The sequence below is a fragment of the Malus domestica genome, chromosome 16 (genome assembly GCF_042453785.1).
Source record: "Malus domestica chromosome 16, GDT2T_hap1".
In the NCBI taxonomy this organism is placed as follows: domain Eukaryota; kingdom Viridiplantae; phylum Streptophyta; class Magnoliopsida; order Rosales; family Rosaceae; genus Malus; species Malus domestica.
The window spans coordinates 39,004,332-39,025,138 of NC_091676.1; the positions used below are offsets into that span (position 1 = coordinate 39,004,332).

A 20,807-nucleotide genomic window follows, 5' to 3' on the forward strand; every position below is an offset into this window, starting at 1 on the left:
GCCGAAGAGCAAAGCCTCGCTGTGTAACGCTATCAAATCGCCACCACTTCTTCGAAAGCAAGAGTATCTCATATCATGCTTTCTCCCTGTCCTTTTCTTTGTCCTTGTTCTTACCTGTAGGACAATAAGAAAAAGATCAATCAGTCGGAACTTGAAGTCAAACTCCCAATCAGGAATCGACTGCCTGGAACCCTTCCCTGATTGCTTACCTAGCATCGCTCTGCCAAGGAAATAGACAAGGCAGCAGAAGATACCACCTCTACCTGAAAAACAGATATGGCAAGTGAAAATGATACATTAAAGCATGTGGAGACAAGCACAGAAAAACACATGTCGATTCATCTACTACTTCTTCAAAAGCAAAAATATCTTATATCATCAGGGTTGCAAGTACTCTAGATTTGGCGGACTTGTTTCGACCCTCAAATTCTTGAGTCGACTCGCTAGGCGTTGTGAGCTGCACGTGCCGATTCACCACCCTTGAATCAAATCCTTAAAGATCAAGTCACCAACTTGAAGAAATCATGTCCGATTCAAGATCAAGTATCGACCATCCTTGAACCAAATTCAACTCCAGATAAAAAGAGTAAATCTAGACATTTTGATGCAAGTCTAGCAGAAGAAACCCCTAGCCTAGTTCAAGAATAAGCTTGTGGAAAGTCAACAATTGGAGGAAACCATAAAATCCTCCAACCCAGTTCAAGATCAAAGCTGTGGAAAGTCAACAAGCGCAACAAAATACATGTCGATTCATCCATTACCAAAGCCAAAGATCACCTACCACGTGAAGCTCATTGTGGTCCAATTTAATTCAAGATCAAGCCTCAACGGCCCTTGAAGAAATTTCAAACAAAGTTCAAGAACAAGCCTCAACGGCCCTTGAAGAAACTTCCAGCCCAATTCAAGATCAAGCCTCAACGACCCTTGAAGAAATTTCCAGCCCAATTCAAGATCAAGTCTCGATGGCCCTTGGATCAACATCTACATTAAAGGACTTCAAAACGCATCTCCTACACGTGACAAGCACATGTATACGACGCGCCTTGAAGTGGGGGCATTTGTAGACATCGAAATTTCGGTGAAATAAATGTTGACCAATAATTACAATTTCAACGCTCACGTGTCACATAAATTTTTACATGTAGCGTGTGACTAAACGAAAAATCAAAATAAATCGGAAAAGTCATCAAATAAAGACACGTGTCAACACCTGGCATAAATTATTTATTTCATCTTAATATTATATTCAAAATTAGGCCTTGAAAAACTTCTATAAATACAAGGCCATTTCATTCATTTTAGGACAACAATTCATAACCAATTCACATCACACCAAAACCTTGAAGCTTTGAAACTCTAAAGCTCCCAAGCCAATCCCGAAGGATCAAGAAAGCTCTCTTCGTTCTTCGTCAAATCCTCCTTCAAGATCAAGCCCCAACGGCCCTTGAAGAACCTCCACCAATTCAAGATCAAGCCCCGACAGCCCTTGAAGAAAGTGTTCATCGTTCATCGTCCGTTCATCCTAAGATCAAGCCCCAACGGCCCTTTGAATCAACAACATCAACAAATCCACACATCCAACCGTTCTTCAAGATCAAGTCTAAAAGCCCTTGAAGATCCGTTCACCCATCAACCTTCAAAATTAAGCCCAAAAGCCGTTGAAGAAATCCGCACAACCGTTCTTCAAAATCAAGCCCAAAAGCCCCTTAAAGATCCATTCGTCACCCTTCAAGATCAAGCCCCAACGACCCTTGGATCAACAGCACAATCCACAAATCTACGCATTACGAAGATCGAATCAAAGGCTAAATTTGTCGAAGAGATTGTAACCCCTAAATCATTAATACAAATATTATTTTGTACATGTGTTCTTGTCTCATTCATTGCAGGAATATTCGTGTTTACAGAGGCATGATGAGAAATTTCACTAAACAAACGGAGATTACAAAAGAGAGTTTAAATTCTCACAACTCAAATCCCACAAATTACAAACCCTAAACCAAACGAATACAGAACCCAAAACCAATGGAGCAGATTCTCCTAAATTGTTCTTTAACTCTCAAACTACGAGTCATGAATTTGCCACTCTTGGGCATCTCGTTGATCTTTTTGATGCTTGCCTTTGCAGGAAGGTGAACTTACCTATGGTGGATGACTTTGATAGGTTTGTTATACTAGTTATCTCTGATCTGATACGTGGACTAGAAGAAACTAGGGACCGATCTGAAGAGCTTGTATTTGTATTTTTGGGTATCTTGAATTCTTGTAGTTTTTTCGTTGCTTCTAGTTGTTTGCGACATTGTCTACAAACTCCACATTTCATTACCAATGAATTCTTCTGTTTACCAGTCTATAAATTGGCATAGTAATTTACGATATAGTCTTAACATTAGATGCTGAAGAGAGAGTAGATGCACGGTACATTTGAGTTACTCCACTGCTCACGCCCTTTCGCTCTCTCGCCATTGCTGTAGGTAGAACCAAATCGACTTGGTGGATCATATCCATGTAAATGCAAGACAAGTTTTCGACGGAACTAATGAAAATCAAGCAGCAACAAAATCATCAACTGCTCTGCCTGCTGCTACCTTTAGTCATATTACAATGGGTGGAGTTATCGGCCCCATTGTCCTGGTGGCAGCAACAAACTCAAATTGTTAATGCACTACACAATAGCTTAAGAAAAATGCAGTTGATTTACAAGAACCTGTATTGCCTCGGTAATTTATATAATGTAAGGAGTAGGGATGGGCAAAATACCCATGGGTATGGGTAACCGCGGTTACCCGCCCATTTAAAGTTGATGGTTATGGTTATGGGTAACCGTTTAAACAAATAAACGGTTATGGGTATAACCATTTATCCATGAAATTTATATGGGCGGTTATGGATATTATCCGCGGTTATAACGGGTATCCATCGGTTATGGGTAATATTCATGGTTATAACGGGTATCCATTTACCCATTTAATTTAATATATGTAAAATTAAAAAAAAATTAAAAACCCTTAGAGTTACAACTCCGTCACTCTCTTTCTCCCTCTCGACTTCGTCACTCTCTCTCTCCGTCGCTCTCTCTCTCCGTCCGTCACTCTCTCTCTCTCCGTCGCTCTCTCTCTCCGTCGCTCTCTCTTTGCGCCTCTCTCTCCGTCGCTCTCTCTCTCTGCACCTCTCTCTCCGTCGCTCTCTCTATGCGCCTCTCGACTTCGACTCGACCACACCTTGGCGACCTCGCTCAGACAACCTCACGACCCTCCTCGACCTCACCTCAGACAACCTCCTCACCTTAGAATCCAGGACATCAAGTAAATTTTGGAATTAATTTAGGGTTTGAGATTTTGGAAATGTACTTGTGTGTTTGGTTCTCCAGTTTGTATCTTTGTTATGTATTACTGAATTTAGTAGAGTAATTATGTGCTCACATATCTTTATTCAACTCTTATTACTCTACAGGCTTTTAAATTTTGCCTAGGACTATTTGGTATTGTTTTGTTTGAATGAAATGTAGCATATGAACTTTATTTTTATTATTAATTATTACTTTATTACAGACAACCATATGTCGAGATCCTTACTAAGCAAGAAAACTCTCAACCGTAGCCAAAGTTTTAGCCTGACACCTTTCTGTTTATTAATACTATTATCATTGATATCATTTGGTTTCTGTTGTTTGGGTGAAGAATGTGGGTGAGGCAGTTTATATAATGTGAGATTAGTTTAATTCAGTTAAGAAGTCAGGGGTTAGCTTGTACTCTGGAGCCAAGTATTCATCATAGGTGGGGATGGAGGAGTTTGTGTGCAGCTACCATATAGGGTAGCTGACTCAAACTGTAGGACCAGCGTGTGGTTGGGTGGGACCAAATACAGGGGGACCCGACTCTGTTGTGGGGAGGGTTGGACAGGTTACGTGGTCCAGCAATCAGATCCAAGATTTTTCCGGTAGAGGGGAACAAGCAAACTAATAAGTAGGGGGTTCCAACTTCCTCAGTCCCGATTGTATGTAATGGGGTAGCTCTAGGCTCTATGTCTTTTAGAAACTTGGGGTAGCTCTAGGTCCCCTATTAGCTGCAAAACACAAACTAAAGCAGAGAAAAAGGGTTCAAATGGACCCATTCAACACAGAAAAGGGTTAGAATAACGAACTTTTCTGTTTATTATTCTCTGCTTATTCTCTCTCTCTCTCTTCACTCACACTTCACAGATACACATCTCATACAGCACCTTTTTGTATGAGCCTTTAAATCTGTTGCAACTTGCATCTATCACAAAGTATAACCCAAATAGTATATTGACCTTGGGTTTTATGACAGTATAGTGTTCTTTTGTTCAATTGCTTTCCTGTTTTTCTTTTATATTCTGAACTCTATATCTTCATTTTTTTTCCCGCTTAAACATTTCTTCGTTGTTCCGTGGTGGTGATGTTTGTATGCATCCGTCCTCATTCTCTTACATGACATATAAGCATTTTGATATTTGCATCTCGTTCATTATATGTACACTATTTCCACCTGCAATGTAATTTGTGAATTGATTATCTGTATTTGTTTCAGCAGGAACTCTTTTTGTATGAATTATTTGAAGATCTTTAGATCTTCAAAAAGTCTTGTATCTAACTGTTTCAACTAGTTCCAAGATGGAGACTCAAAGCGAGAACCAAGCTATTGAACCAATTAATCTTGATCAAGAATTGGACCTAAGTGAATCAAGCTTTGATGACACTAGTAGGAAGAGAAAAAGAACCTCAGTTGTCTGGCAGCATTTTGAGGAAAAATGTTTTTGTGGGGAGGTGAAAGTTATCTGTAACCATTGTAAAGCTAGGCTAGCATCGAGCTCCACTGTTGGTACTTCATCTTTACTTTCACATGTTAGAACATGTCCTGTATTGAAGACAAAGAAAAAGAGTCCAGTTATAACCGGTGATGGGTCTGTTAAACATGGTGCATATAGTTTTGATGAAGGTAATGCTCCATCAGAGATTGAGAAAGTCTTTGACTTGGCTGTTAAGTTGGTCAAAGAGTATGAATTGAAGCATAGACCTGGGCATTGGTCTTTTGAATCTTCTTCTTCGACTGATTTTTCATCACAGTCATTTGATTTCAGAGTTGGTGATCCTTTAACATCTTATGACTAGTTTGTTATGGATTCTACCATCGGTAATGAACAATCTGACTTAGACCTATATTTGGGGGAGAAAGTCTTGCCTAGGACTCAAGATTTTGATATATTGTCGTGGTGGAAGACAAATGGGATTAAATATCCTATTTTGCATCAGATAGCTCGAGATATTTTGGCTATTCCTGTATCTACAGTAGCTTCAGAGTCTTCATTTAGTACTGGTGGTAGGATTATTAGTCCACATCGTAGCCGACTTCATTCAAGCACAGTGGAAGCACTCATGTGTTCTCGAGACTGGTTGTGGGGTCAGATGCAAGGTACTTACTGTAAAATTTCATATCAATTATGTATATGTTCAAAATTTTACTATTTTAGCCTAATTTTAATTTTTACTATTGAACCAAATTCAAACTCTACTCGTGTTGAAGATTCTTCATTCGGTGATGATATTGATGTGAATGTGGTAAAAACTAATCTTTATTTTTATTTTTTACTTTGGAGTTATTGGTGATACTCATTCAATTTATGCATACTAATTCAATTATACATTTCTTTTGTAGGCCTCTTTTGGTGACAACGAGTCGATGATACTTTGTGATTGAACGTGTTCGAAACACAAATTTCAATTAGATGAAATTATATGAAATAATAGAGGGTTAACTCAGTTTTGTGATGAATTAGATGAAATTTGGTTGGTTTCATATGGTTGTTTTTTGTTATCAGAAACATAGATTTATGAGCTGTTGCTAAAGGGTCTGTTGCTTTAAAAATCATTCGGGAATTTAGAAATAAAAAAGCTCTACTTTCACTCTTCCTTTAGGCTCAATTTTCTCAGGTTCCTGAACTTCCATAATTTATTGGTTGCTATACAGAATAAAAAAAATTGATTGGTTGCTATACAGAAAAATATCGTTCGTAAACTATTATTTCAATTATTAGAATTATACGAGGACTTAAATGATTAAAATAGGGAAATGTATGCTAAAATGTACTTATAACGATGTTTAATTGTCAGAAAATAAAAATTATGACAAATTTTTCTTTTGTAATTTTCAAATTGTTAAAAAAATAATGTAGACGGGCGAAAAAAAAAGGTAAATGGGTAAAAAAAGGATAAACGGGCAAAAAAAATGGGTAAACGGGTAAATAGTTATAGTTACGGTTAAATGGGTAAATGGTTATGGGTAAATGGATACACGGTTATGAGTCTGGATAACCGTTTATAAACGGTTATGATTATGGGTATAACCATTTATGTAATTACCCAACGGGTAAACGGTTATGCGGGTATGAACATAAACGGTTATGGGTAAATTAACCGTGGTTACCCGCCCGCATAACCATTGCCCATCCCTAGCAAGGAGGGAGATCTACATCAGCATCACAGCATCGACCGAGGTGATATGTGCAATAATTTCAGATACAAAGACAATTCCCGCAGTTAGTCCTCTGCTTCAGGAAGTAGGCGTCTTTTGGGTAGTTTAAGCTGCACCGTTACAAAAATTAATTATCACATCCGCCCTGGAAGGATTCGCTATAATCAGATTACAATGTTCCTTATTTCCTAACCTTTGATTTTGTAGTCCTCCAGCCTCCCATGTTCTGCTCTTGCGGCGAGTATGAGAATCTATCAAAGGAATTTAGAATGGAGGCTTTATCCCTACTTGAATCAACTGCAGGCAAGAGATCCTACATACAAACAGACTAGGACCGTTATTTAGACGGTCTTGGACATTTATGCAGTAAATCTTCACAAAACAAAAAAATGCTCTGCAAGATGGTTAAGGGAGACTAGCAAATCCATGTTCAATCAGATTTTCAGTAAAATTGCCAAAAGAACTTTACTATGGAGTTTCAAATTTCAATAAATAAAATATCGGCCACTTCCGCATACTGTTATAACTTAACTGTGAATCCCTGATTCTACGATGACACAAGTCCTAAGTTTCTTTTTAGCATTCCAAATACAATTGTAAGACCAAATATTACAAACTTACCTTGTCTTCTGGAGCGCTATCACTAGATGCTTTAAGATTTTGAATATGCAACTGATCTAAGTAAAACAGTATCTGCATCAATTAGGAAACCATAAAACAACGAGTCAGGTGAGAAAAGAAAGCACCATAGAATACCAGCTACAAACAGTATCCGCAAAGACGTAAGAAATTGCATTAACTTCTCAGAAATTGCAAGAATCAGGCAAAATGGGAAATAAATTTAGTGTAGCAACATTCAATCCAGTTTTTTTATTTTAAAAAAAAACGATAAAAATACAAGAGCGGACATGAAGTCTGCAAAAGCACAAACAAAACAGGATAAATAGCAAGATCACCCTGACACTTGGAAACGGCGAAAACATTCCAAAAGTAACTAATAGCAGACTACGAAAACATTCCAAAACTAACTAATAGCAGCAATCCAATTACGCAAATTTCTGAGAGAGAAATTTCTAAATTCTGTATCAAAATGTAATCCAGTAACCTATAGAAGTTAAATAGAAACCTACCTTGTTGAGTAAATGAACATTTGACCTGTTAGCTGCCATGACACGTACACCAAGGCAATTGTTGTGGCTACTGCAGAAGGGGCAGAAGATGGTACTGAAAACACATCCATCCTCTTCACACCATATGCCCTGTCCAGTAGCACCTTCAGAATTCAAGAGCCTCTGATCAACTGATGCACTGTCAGTTATAATAACAGGTATTCCTGATGAGGATGTATTTCCTGTGTGAAACTTTAATACATTCGTACCAAGAGATTCTAAATGACATTTCGACGAAGAAGACAAAGAGCATGTTAGATGTAGCTGATTCTCAGGAAGTCCCAACGGGGTTTTGCAGAGTGAGCAAGAAATTTGTAGTCTTTTATCCATTACACAACCAGCTGACGTGGATGAAGCAACACAAATATTAGTCGTGAGAACATGAGGAACATTGGACTTAGATTTGTGTTCTGAACCATTAGTCTCAACACTAAATTCAATTTTGCGATTCGCATCTCTGCTAGCCATTGAGTAATTTACAGAACTAGTAGAATCTGGAGTTTCAGAATCAGGAGTATCAGACTGTCCATTAACGAAGTTGACCAGTGGTGAATACATTGACTTTCTCCTCTTTTGGGTATGAGAATTAACACTCAAATTCAAAGATGATTCTGTTTCTAGTATCGAGCTGTGCATCTTCAAAGTCACATTCTTTTTAGGAGTTGCTACAAGGCTGCACTGGGCATTTGGAGAAGCTCTGCTACTATTGGTCAAGGCTATTGATTGAAATGACATTTCATGAGAAGAAGCCTCAATTGTGATTGAAGTTAAACCAGAATTCTCATCCTTATTTAAGGATCCTGGACTGTATACGGAACCAATTCCATCCATATTAGGGATTTCTTTGACAATGGAGATGTCTGGATCTGCATCAGAGAATGCCATGGACAAAGATGGCTTTGGGTACCTGAAAAGAAATGGGTTTTGGACGGTATTGGTAACAGAATGCCGAATGAGAATTAGAAACTCTGTGCAGGAAAGCAGATTTATTGGTGCCCTTAACTAATACAAGGCCATTATCTCACTTGAGTAATCATTATTTAATTCAGAAAAACACAGTGACACTTACCCTAAATTTTTCTGAGGACAACAATCTAGATCAATTATTTCCTTGCTATGGTCAGCATCCACATCCATTCGCACAAATTGCTGAGCTTCCATACAACCTTGAGATGCCAGTTGGCCATCATGCTTCATTTCAGAATTCTCTGGTCGTTTGCAACAATCGAACTTCTTTAATTTCTGATATTTCACTTTTGTAATTCCTTCATTTTGACCCATAGAGTGAATAATTTCCTCTTTAGCTTCAAACCTCTGTGAAACATTAACCATATTCTTGCTTACTCTTTCCTGCATGAAGGTTAACCAATTTATAATACTTAATATTGTTCAAGGATAAGAAAAGTATCTGAAGAAGAAAATCGGGAGCATGCAGCAAACCTTGACATCACTGAAAAAGGATTTTAATTCCTCCATTGACGTATCAAAGTTGTTATAATGTCTGATGGATTTCTTTAGCCACTTTGACACATATGCTGTATTTCTTTCCTTGTGATAGCGTTCATCTGCTTGGAATAAATTATTAAATTTGTATAAACAATGTTAAAAGGCAGATATAGAAACAACAAAAGACTAATAAATTTCACCCAAAAACCAAAAAGATGTCAAAGAAATTGTGTTTAAAACTTTGAAAAACCTTTACATTGTGAGCACTTAGAAAAAAAAAAAGAATTAAAAAGATATCATGGAAAAGTTTGACAGCAAATCGCACAAAAGATGAGGCTGAAGTTAGCCAATGCGAGATTCAAAAACAGCTTTCATAGAAACATTACTGAGCTGACAGTGACACTGAGAGTTTAAAGTCCGAATACAAAATATTCTAGTTAATAAATTTGCCAAAAAATTACTTCTGTTGAGAAAATTATCCGTGATTTTAAGAGATAAGAACATATATTCAAGAACAGTTACCTAATAAGATGACAGCTCCATAATCAAACCTATGGCGAATGCAACGTCCTACACAAATAAAGAAGCCAATTAATACAGAATAGCCTAACTACAAAAAAAGGTCGTACCCAGTGCACAAGGCTCCCGCTTTAAGCAGGGTCTGGGAGAGGTGAATGTCGGCTAGCCTACTACAGATTAAAATAAATCATCAGATGGTGCACAGAAAACTTTCAAATGAGGCTTGGTGGAAAAATTTCTACGCTTAGTGATGAGTCATCTTATACACAAATATATGTTAAGTTAATCCACTTTGAAAAGGTAGGGATTACCTGCAGCTTGATTTAGAGCTCGAAAGGCTTGCTGGCAATACCACTCGTTCCCACTCAAAAGGCTTTTGGATGACTTATGTGTATCATTATACTTCTTCTTTAAGACAACTTGAATATCATTTCTGAAAAGAGGTTGAGAGCAATCAGCGAACTGTTACTCCTAAGACATATCTGTTCCAAAACAAAAATACTAAAACGAGAAGTTCTTACATGTTGGGAAACGGAATCCCGACAATTATCTGAGATAGTTAAGATAAATAGACAATCACATAAAAATATGACCATTGTATTACTGTATTAGCCAATCCAATTAACCAAAGATTATGATGTCTAAGCTCATCAGTCTCCTCCCCATTGTGACCAAACACCAACCTCCCCCTCTCCCCTACCCTCCCTCCCCCACCTCAAAATATAAATCACACTACCAAAAAACAGAAAAGGATACCACTGCCCGAGCATTGTCATCTGAAAAATCAATTCCTTCTGAAACCTGCAAGCATAAGCATAATGATTGAGCATGTGCAAACTTAATAAAACACCCTATCATTATTTTTATGTAGGACCACAATTGTGTGCACCTTTCCTCGGCACACAGCAAGAAAAGCAGCTCCATCAATGTTACTCTTTCGTGGACACTTGAACGCAGCGAAGTGACTTTTTTTTGCTATCTTGTTGGCACTTTTCTTTGCCCCAAAAACTGGTTTATTACCCTTACAAATTGAATCATAATAACCCTTCAAAACAGCATCAAATTCCTCCTGGTCTCCTCCTCTTGGCTCTGCGCTAAGCAATAACAACTAAGTAGTACAATCCAACACAAAATAACAATAAAGAAAAATCAACAATGAGCTCCAAGTCTTGCATTCATGCAGAAATACCATGAGACGAATAAAGTATAAACACAATCTCACAGGAAACTTCTAAAGGAATGTTTTGTGAAGCATAACATAAGTAGTGAGTAAGCGAACAAAAAAAGCCTCACCAACAAAAAGGTTCTTTTTTTCATTTAACTGAGACCATTGTCCTGTTCCATGCCAACGCTTGCATAGTTTTCCCATCAGCTTATAACTTGGGAAGAACACAAGACACCCACCTGGAACAATCTTGAAAATTTCTTCCAAGGATTTTCCGAGTGCATCCTTCACAGTAACATAAAATTACAATATTAGTTTACTAAGTGGAAATTAAACTAAAAATCATTTCAAGATTTGGTAAAATTACCTGGAAGGCATATTCATCTGCTGTCTTATAACTTGCATTCAATGGTAAGTTACCTGGGCCAGTAGAAATAACAGCGGGCCAAACCTGCAGGGAAAAAGCTGAAACCTTATACTTACAAGAACTATGCAAGCAGAAAGAATGGATGACCAGTAAGGGACAAAAAATTAATATACTTGTGATTCAACATCAATAACATGTGGAGCTTCCAGAGTTGTTCCAAACTGAAGACCAAGCTCAGATGAAAAGGAATTCAAAGGTGACAGAGTCCTAAGTTAAAAAAAAAAAAAAAGATTGGTCAGGCGTATGATTACTGTGAAAAGTATCTCACCTAGAGGCAAGCAATGCAACAAAAGTGCAGGAAACCAGACCATGAGAAGCATCAGTCACCAATATAAAACAGGCAAAAACATTCATTTGGACAAATAGTTATAAAAATACAATTGTACAGATTCACCTGCACTATACTAACCCTGATGTTAAAATGACTGACAAGGAAAGATCAGCAATATCTTTAAACACAACAGCAGGATTCAAACACCACAAACTTAAGGTATGCGTCCAATCGCCAGAAGCTCCTGATACAATATCAGAATCCGTATTTTATCAAACTGCAGCTCCCATAAAGATATTTTTATGAGAAATAATGAGATCAAAAAAATGCAATACAAAACATAGTGAACTAGAGGTCCACCAAAAAATTATACAACCTTCAAGGACAAAACCAAAGTACCGTCGTAATGTAATTCAACTCACCAAATGAGCTACATAAGCACCCCAATTTAATAAAATAATAGAACTGACAGATCCCTGAAGACTATAGAAGGAAGCCCATAATGATGCCCAAAACCGACTCTTTCCCAAGAGCTTTCTTCTACATCCCCACTATAGCTCTCAAAGACTCCTATTTCTCTCCAAGAAAATTACCCAAATGACAGCTACCACAGTGGAATTCCACAACATTCTTGCCTTTCTTCCTCCACTAAAAGACATACTTTACAGAAAGAATGTTTAAAGGGTAACATGAAAACAAATTTGAACAATGCCTCTGCTTTACCAACTACACGATTAATTTGGATGAAAATTAAACTGCTAGACAGAGAAGACCCAACGAAAAATATTAGCCACGTGTTCTATATCACTATCCTCAAAGATAACCAGATAACAGCTATTAATTGCTTACCAGCATCTCTTTTAACATATCGTTGTAAAGCAAGCTGAAAATCAACCATATGACACCCATTTCTTGAGAAAAAGTAAGTAAGCGAAGAGAACAATCCTGTGTGACATTATCAAAGAAGATCAATCGATATATTTAGTGAGGGTAAACTTAAGACATTTATACTTAAAAACTACAAGGTTTTTACCTTCCAATATCACAACAGCCATGCCACTTAAATGTGGTATATCTGATTCTGTATCTGTAGCAGCTTTGAATGCCTGAAAAAGAAAACACACTTTGACTGACACAGAACAAAATAGTGTGTAATGGGAGAAACTATTGTAGCTAAATTACCTTCACAGCACATTCAAGTAAGATTGGGAAGCACTGCTGTGATACATTAGCTTCTTGGAGCTCTCTCAAAGCCTTATCGCCAGTCCAACTGTGACATACAATAAAAACCACCCAAAGAAAAGTTAAAAGACCAGTCTAAAATTATTCAAAATGCTAGATTTCCAAACCTGAAACACAAACACTTCTCATCCTATCGGTAATTGTTTAAAGAAATTTTAAGAATTAACAGAAAGAGTGAAAGATCAAATTACTTGTTTACATTTTTTTTATTACAAGATTGCAAAGTGAAAGGTACCCCATAATTGCATGAACCATTTTTTTTTTAAATTACTTGAAAATATTATAGTTAACAGATCAATGATAAATTGATAATTGAGGAAAACGTCAACCAAAATTCTTACCAAGAGACATAGTACTGAAATTCACGCTTCTCCAACTTATTTTTCCTTTGCTCAATCCAACTTATGAGGCCCTATGGATATGTATCACTCATTAATGACCACAGAATCACAAAACAGTTACTTGAAACAATTGCAAGAAGTATATATGAAACCAAACCTGTATTGTTTCGTATAGAGGTTGGTATACCAAAACGTCAACTGGGCAAAGCTGCTCTAGTTCTATCTGCAATTCTTTAGAAGGTATGACAACTATATAAGAACTAGAAAGTGACACTGAAAGAAAATATTACTAACTTAGTGCCCTACTGTGCAAAATGTCTTCTTCAATATCAACACTACCAGCATCACGAGCAACGTCTTCCATATTGCTGCAAACAAGTAATGTAAAAGACCTCTTGAGAAAGTCTCAAAGACCCAAGCATGAAAGTCTTAATTAAAACAAGTTCAGAAAATTTTAAAAGGGAAGTGATTTCAACACACCCTATTTCACATTCTACACACCCCATTTTAATTTCAACCATTGATTCTCCTTTGATTGTTCAATCTCAAGGCTAAAATTAGAAGAGGGGAGTGTAAGAGGTGAAAAAAGGTGTGTTGAAATCATTTCCAAATTTAAAATTTAGGCAAATAAAATAGGGAAATATCTCCTTTTATTTTGTATCCTGCAGCCAAAAAGAATCCATAGAATGAAGCACCAAGTTAATGGGGAATCTTTCGACTTAATAATCAACATATTCTAATTTATAGCAGTGATATGTAGTAGGAAAACGCATAATATTAACCAGGGAATTCCTCATTTTTATGATCAAGTACAACTGGAAATTGGAAAATGCAGAATCTTAGTGTTGCAAAGAAATACAAGGGGTGTCAAACAGAATATAACTTGAAGTAGAAAGAATGTTTGAAACAAAGAGAGGATCAATCACAATAATGCTGCAACCCATATTGCCTATACTCAGAAAACCGAGCAAGGTGAAAAAAAGAAAATTAAACAAATATATACACAAAGTGGTACAACATACTGGGCTTCATCGAGAACAACAATGGATCCCTTAATATCTACTTCCATTGCTCCCCGAATTACTGGATTAATGATGTAGTTATATGGGCAAAAAACCAATTCTGCATCATCTGACAAAGATCGTGCTGCATAATATGAACAACCTGAAAAGTGACGAGTATCTCAGTCAAATGTAACTATAGCAGTATACACAGTGCACATGCTAGATATATAACAACAAAGCAGACCTTTCACAGATTTTCCAACTTTTACAAGATCTTCAATATCATGGGCCTCATGGCAGCCTCCTTTCTGAAGTGATGGATGGCCTTTGACTTTGTTTACATTTCTGTTAGCAAGAGAGATTGTCATACGATTACGCTCCTAATTAATTGTTCTAAATGCTCTGAAGTACATCTGCTGTGTAACCAAACACAAATAAGATAATGGAAGCACAAAAATAAAAAAGTAACTCACTTAAATTCTAAGCATCCAACCTCTCGGTTCTTCAAAAGCAGCTTACTGAAAATTCAAATAACAGATTTTAGACAGAAACATAAAAGGAGATAACAAAAAGGAGTAACAATATATGTTAAAAGTGCACCATTCTTCGTCAATATTCTCTTTCCCATGTACTTGTGCATTTGTGCAGTAATGCTTCCTTGAGGCCTGGAAAAAATAAAAATGGTGAAAAACAAGCATGCAAACAAGAAAGGTGTGGTGCATCTTAGTGTAAGTTTAGACTGCACCAACTTTGATGGTAGAAACTTAGTCAGGAATTTCTAGAAAAGAAAGAAAAAAGAAAAAAACAGTAACAGAGGAACTTAATAATTCTTTCTGCTGTATGGACCACATTTTGGTGAATAGTTAAATACACAGATATATTGTAACCGAAACATTCATCTTAAGCAATGTCGGTACTCTTCATCTGACCATATCCAGATTTCTACAAACACAGATGCTTGTGCAAACTTCAACATTCGGCACTTTACAGTCTCCATCAAACCTTCATTTTTCAGTTAAAACTTAAATAAAGTGTAAAGTCTGAACACTGAAGTAATTGGAAATCTCAATGTTCCTTAACGACAAATCTTTGTAGGAGCGATCAGATCAACATTAACAATAAACATAAAAGGAATGTATTAAACTTACCAGCACTGCCATAGGCACCCGGTAGGAAGTTTTCCGATACTCACGTATCACTTGAGAAATTTGTGAGTGTGTCCTCCTAAATAGACATGAAAAAAAATATGATCGTTAAGTTAGTCTAATCAATTTGACACTCAATGGTACTTCAAAGCTCATAGTTATTCAATTCTACTGTTGGACTTGGACTTATAAAATGATAAGCAAATCAAAGGATGATTCCATTTAGCAAGCAATATGCTGAAATTTTGAAATATCTCTAACATCTTTCATTTCAAGGGCTCGTTTTCATGATAAGAAAGCAGATTTCTAACTCTAAGGCTAGTTCAACAAAAATAAATAAGCAAACAACTTACGATGCGTAGTATATGGTAGGTGTTGCCTTTTTCTTTTCATCCTTATTGTTTGCCAAGGATTGCTTTGTCTTTGCCTTCTCCGATAACTGAACACCTATAAATAAAAATTACACATTTAACAATTAATGCAACGGAAGTAGCAGTTTTAACCATCTATACCATACGTATTTAAATTTGTATCCTATAAAAACTAAGTGGACTCTATGAAATTGACATCAGAATCTAACGGGTGAATAGAAAATCAAGAACAAAAAAATATAAATTTAGGGTTTAATGTGATGGCACAAACTTGAAGGTTCCTCTTCGGGAACAAATCCGCCGCCGTGAGCCGCCGGATCGGTCATGGCCTTGGGATCGGGCTTGGAATGCAAGAGATTGGCGAACTGATTCTTGGACTTATAAGCCTGTTGCCAAGCGAGAGTGGAGCAGAGAAGAGAAAGCGATTTTCCGGTTCCGGTCGGAGACTCGAGCAATGCGTGGCAATGACCGTCTCTGTGAGCTCGATCGAGAGTGGAGATGACCCTGCTCATGAATGCCAGCTGGGCACCGTACGGGTGGTACGGGAACTCCACCTGGACGCCTCCAATTTGGTACCCATTTTTGGAGGTTTTAGTGGTAGGGTTAGGGTTTCTTCCGGGAGTTGCAGACACCATTTTTGGGTGCTCTGGTGCGGAAATAAAAGTCTGGGAATGAAGGAATCCATGGGTTTTATGAGGGTGAAAATGTGGGGTTATTTAGGCGGGAAAATTAGGAGCGCAAACCCTTTTTGTTCTTTTTCTTTACCTTTTTATTTTTTGGGCAAAAATATTCTCATATTTTCTTAAGTGATTATTTTATAAATTGTGGATGTGTGTCCATAACAATAATTTCTTATTATTTTCAATCATCTCCAAAGAATTCCATAAAAATTATTTAAAAATTAATTGAATGCAAATATGTGATTAAAACTGAAAATGGAGAGAGAATGAAAATTGAAAACATGAATTACTAACCCAATAAAAATTTCGATTTTAGGAAAAAGATTTTCACCCTAAAATTCATCACCATCTATTTGTAATAACAATGAAGAAGCAAAACTGAAGAGAACTGGTTGGATTAATTGGAACACTGCCAATGAAATTGATCCTTCTTCCCATGCAAATAAGAAATCAAATTGAGTATCTAATTATAAACTTTAAATGTAAACAAAAAGTATTAAAAGGCTTACTAAAACTATTAAAGCAAAAAGCAACATTAATTTAAATTTTGAACAACCTGATTTCTGCATATTCCTTTTATCTGTTGCGTAACTTGCGTTACCAACATTCACACAGAAAATTCAATGAAGGAAAACTACAATTTTGAAGTTAAATTGGGTTTTAATGAATAAATTTGGATTACGTCTGTCCACAAACACATTGTCTCTAAGACATCAAATGATATGAATTACAAAGAACAGGAATAAAATGAGTTCTATCACAGTAATGAACAACAAATAAGGCAATAATTGTGCAAATGGTTCTCTGCAAGTGCCGGCTGTGCAGGCCATGAGATTTAGTTGTGTACGTTCACAGCAGCACCAATGGTTCTTCCCTGCTTGAAAATATAGACGGATTACTTCCAAACAGAAATACATTGGCAGCAGATACGTGTAAAATCAAAGTCATGTTTGCCACCCATTTGTTTGCACTTGATGCTTTAGATTTTCATGGTTAATCTGCAAGCAATGATGATAAAATAAGAAGTCTAACTATAATGCACAATTCCAAATATAAAGGTTGTAAGCAATTTAACCTAAATACCTTTAACTTTGACAATTTTCTGATGGCAATACTTTTACTCCAGTTACTTTTAGAATACTGAAAGATAAATAATTTGTCAAGTTTGAGGTAACAAATTGTAATCATGTTTACAAAATTAAACAGTAAGAAATGTTACCTTAATCTTGTACTTCAACCTTTGTACTTTGAGACAGGTGTGATGCTTGTAACTCTGACAAAAAAATGAAATTTTATTTCTGTTTGAAAATTGAATGCAATTTGAATTTACAGTATACTTTCGTATGAAAATCTTACCGTATTTAGAAAAGTTGTTTGGTCACTATTAATCTTTTTCCTACACCCATAAATTGTTTTTTTTATAATTCAAGATAATTAATTTGTAGACTGTTTTTAATTTTATAATTTGAGATAATTAATTTGTAGAAAGATATAGACAATGCCATTAAAAATAAATAGGTAAGAAATGGTGTTGTACCTAATTTGTTGGACTTTATTCCAAATTCGTATGATGCGAAGAGTTGTTGAAGGTTTTAATTCTTCTACAACCTTTTTCATGCGCCACCTATATATTGAAGGTACATATAATGTTAGAATTCCTTATAACAAATTTAATAACAAATTTAGAATACATACTGCTCATGCTTCTTTTTTTTCCACTCTTTGAGAATCAGTTGGCTTATATCAGTAGTTTTTACTCCAACAGATATCTCCCAACTAGGTGTAAAAATAGAGACACGTTAGTTTAGGATCTTATCAATAGGTAGTTCCTTCTCCATTTTTTTGTGGGTATTCTTGTAAATATCATGAGAATGAAAACAAATAATTTTTTTAATTTCCATAGCACACATATAGGACATCAAGATAATCAAAATTGAAACTCATAATCTGACCAAAATTAAAAAATCGCACAATGAAAATTTCAAAGGAAGAAGTTTAAAAAACTAAAATTGACTTAGAAATACTAAATACAAACTCATATATACATCCTGAAAGCTGCAGTAGACCGCATCAAATTCATCACCTAAAAGATAAACCGTAAAAAAAAACCTAAAAACTGATAGGGTAAATTTAGATTGAGAATTACCCAAAGTTACTCAACCCTTTGAACTTTGGAGCCTAATAGAATCGTCTTGACCCTATAACAAAAAGGAGAGAGAAAGAATAAGAAAATTGAAATAAAAAGCACCAAGATTTTAACCACAAAAGCTATAACACATACGTTTCAAAGGCGAAAACCCGTGGAAGTGAAAAGAAAGAAGCTTACACCCAGATTAATTTCCTTTTTACGCTTGGGGAGAGGGAGAGGGAGAGGGAGAAGAATGGCAAAGCAAAAAAAGAAAAAACTTTGAAAAAAAAGAAGAATGATGACTCGGAAGTTGCTTAAACCCGTTTTATCCCACGTTGGAGTGTGAGAGTCTGTAATACCAAGCAACAACTCTTGATAGCAGTTACATAACTAAGGGGAAAATTATAACATTTGAATTTGGAAATGGGAAAATGAGTAGAAACGGAAAAAATGAAATTTTACGAACTGGGAAGTTAGTGTTTGTAGTGGGCAAATTACACTCCTTTTTGAAAACTCACGGCAACCTCTACCCCTTTCTTTTTCCCACGTTGGTTTCGTATATATCTATATATAAATATATAATTTTGTGAGATATTAATTCTTTTTATCTCATTTTTAAATTTCTTAGATATTTTTTTAAATATAATTTTGTTAGATTAATATTTTCTCCAAAAATAGAAGAGGAGTGGAGTATTATATGACCTTTTTTTTAAAAAAAATTCAATAAAACACAACTAATATTTCTAACACACTCACCACTGTTGAACGCAATATCATTTTTGCATTTATCTTCTGGTACGTGGGTTCTGGGTAGTTTTTGTTTCTATGGTTGTTCATGGTTCTCTCTGAATTTGGAACTAATGACACCATTTTGAACATCTTTTTCATTTGCTGCTTAGAAAAATTTTCCTTGGCTGAGCATATGAAAGGCATTGAAGTGAAATTTGTAAACTGCAAGTAACTGAATATGAGGAGTTACTGCTTGGTAGTGGGTGGAAATTTTGATCCAACGGGAGTTGAAATTAATTAAATAAAAGAAATTCAACGAGAGAAGAATCATAGGATAAGTAGGATTCTCCCACGTTGGTTGGTTTCTGACACACCCCGATCGAGATCAAGGCATGTTGGTCGTCATGTGAGGGTGACGTAGCCATGTGCACAATGTGGAAGCAATAAAGATAAGAAATATACGAATAATTAAAACCGAATCTACTAGAGTGCACTACTAAACAAGAAGTGTTAGGAGTAAGATACATAAGTAAATACTCATAATCAGAGCATAGAAAGTCTAGGTGCAGTCCAGTAGGACAAGTACTAATTATATAGTACCGTAAGATGTCCTACAATTATTTAGATAGGTCAGAACCGCCGAAATCCTCAAGGCCACCAACAGCAAGCTTACCTAAAACCTGGAGGGGTGCAAAACAGAAAACGTGAGTGGGCAAAAACAAATGTTTTACAAAACCATTTCATTTATCCACATATCTAACCCCTCGCTGTAAAACATGTATAATTTTTCCCAGAATTAAGGTATAAGCATATACATAAATATATATGTAAAATATCAACTCAATTCATGCTTCATATAATCATATTCATATGTATGCCATGCCAATATATAACAGAGTAAACAATTCAGGTAAGAATAATTTTGTTTGTACCATACTTGACCAATCCCGAAACTACTGAGCACCAGTCAACGTTATACCGTCAAAGACCCAGAAGAGTTTCCTTCCAACCACGATGCCAATCACAACGCGACACGTGTCGATATTAGAAGCCAATCATAGCGCAACGCATGTCAACATCAGAAGCCAATCACAACACGACACGTGTCAATGTCAGAATGAAACTAGAAACTCTCTTTTATAAATAGAGATCATTCTCTCACAATATTTCCTAATGTCATTTGTACTAAATCATTCACTTGTACTCACTAAAGGAGAGCTTGAACCTATGTACTTGTGTAAACCCTTCACAATTAATGAGAACTCCTCTACTCCGTGGACGTAGCCAATCTGGGTGAACCATGTACATCTTGTGTTTGCTTCCCTATCTTTATCCATTTACATACTGATCCATACTAGTGACCGGAGCAATCTAGCGAAGGTCACAAACTTAACACTTTCTGTTGTACCAAAGTCCTCATTGATTTTGTGCATCAACATTTGGCGCCGTCTGTGGGAACGACACTTATTCCCACTCTCTTCAGCTTTGTCAAGCTGGTTTTCACCATTCGTACACTCTCTTTTGACCAGGCATCCCTCTCCAACATGGGGAGCGAAGGAAGCCACAACACACAGAATGACACCCCTCTTGCACCTAGTGCGAAGCAACGAAAGAAGGAAGGAAAGAGGGTTGCTCTTCAAGCTAAAATCGATGAGCTAAAAGCTCAAAACAACAATATA

General features: G+C 36.3%; 1 protein-coding gene across 4 annotated transcripts; it reads right to left on the minus strand.

The window, feature by feature from the left end:
* Positions 1-1,900: 1,900 nt before the first annotated feature.
* On the minus strand, positions 1,901-16,314 carry LOC114822098 (uncharacterized). 4 transcript variants are annotated; one of them, XR_011577282.1, is made up of 30 exons: positions 15,863-16,314; positions 15,574-15,667; positions 15,224-15,299; positions 14,676-14,740; positions 14,549-14,593; positions 14,320-14,420; positions 14,094-14,235; positions 13,378-13,439; positions 13,229-13,302; positions 13,072-13,142; positions 12,671-12,758; positions 12,522-12,594; positions 12,338-12,433; positions 11,627-11,732; positions 11,331-11,424; positions 11,158-11,241; positions 10,919-11,075; positions 10,515-10,714; positions 10,382-10,426; positions 10,147-10,175; positions 9,937-10,058; positions 9,629-9,676; positions 9,101-9,225; positions 8,730-9,010; positions 7,622-8,567; positions 7,113-7,184; positions 6,685-6,804; positions 6,474-6,601; positions 2,708-2,736; positions 2,493-2,631 (listed from the first exon to the last, which is right to left on the minus strand). XR_011577282.1 is itself a non-coding variant. In XM_070815615.1 (28 exons), the coding sequence occupies exons 1-28, from the start codon at positions 16,224-16,226 to the stop codon at positions 6,557-6,559; spliced, it is 3,825 nt and encodes a 1,274-aa protein (XP_070671716.1). In that variant the 5' UTR covers positions 16,227-16,314; the 3' UTR covers positions 6,247-6,556. The 4 variants fall into 4 exon arrangements, 1 of the variants encoding a protein (XP_070671716.1); XR_011577284.1 differs by lacking the exon at positions 2,708-2,736 and having other exon boundaries at positions 1,901-2,631; positions 6,490-6,601; XR_011577283.1 differs by lacking the exon at positions 2,708-2,736 and having other exon boundaries at positions 1,901-2,631; positions 6,457-6,601.
* Between the last annotated feature and the right edge of the window lie 4,493 nt (positions 16,315-20,807).

Excerpts from the sequence above, each read along its gene's own strand:
- LOC114822098 (XM_070815615.1), bottom strand. The coding sequence starts at position 16,226 with ATGGTGTCTGCAACTCCCGGAAGAAACCCTAACCCTACCACTAAAACC. Across the intron at positions 14,236-14,319 it reads AGTTGGAAAATCTGTGAAAG|GTTGTTCATATTATGCAGCA; the intron begins GTCTGCTTTGTT and ends GTCACTTTTCAG. Across the intron at positions 9,226-9,628 it reads TGGAGCTGTCATCTTATTAG|ATGAACGCTATCACAAGGAA; the intron begins GTAACTGTTCTT and ends TATTCCAAGCAG.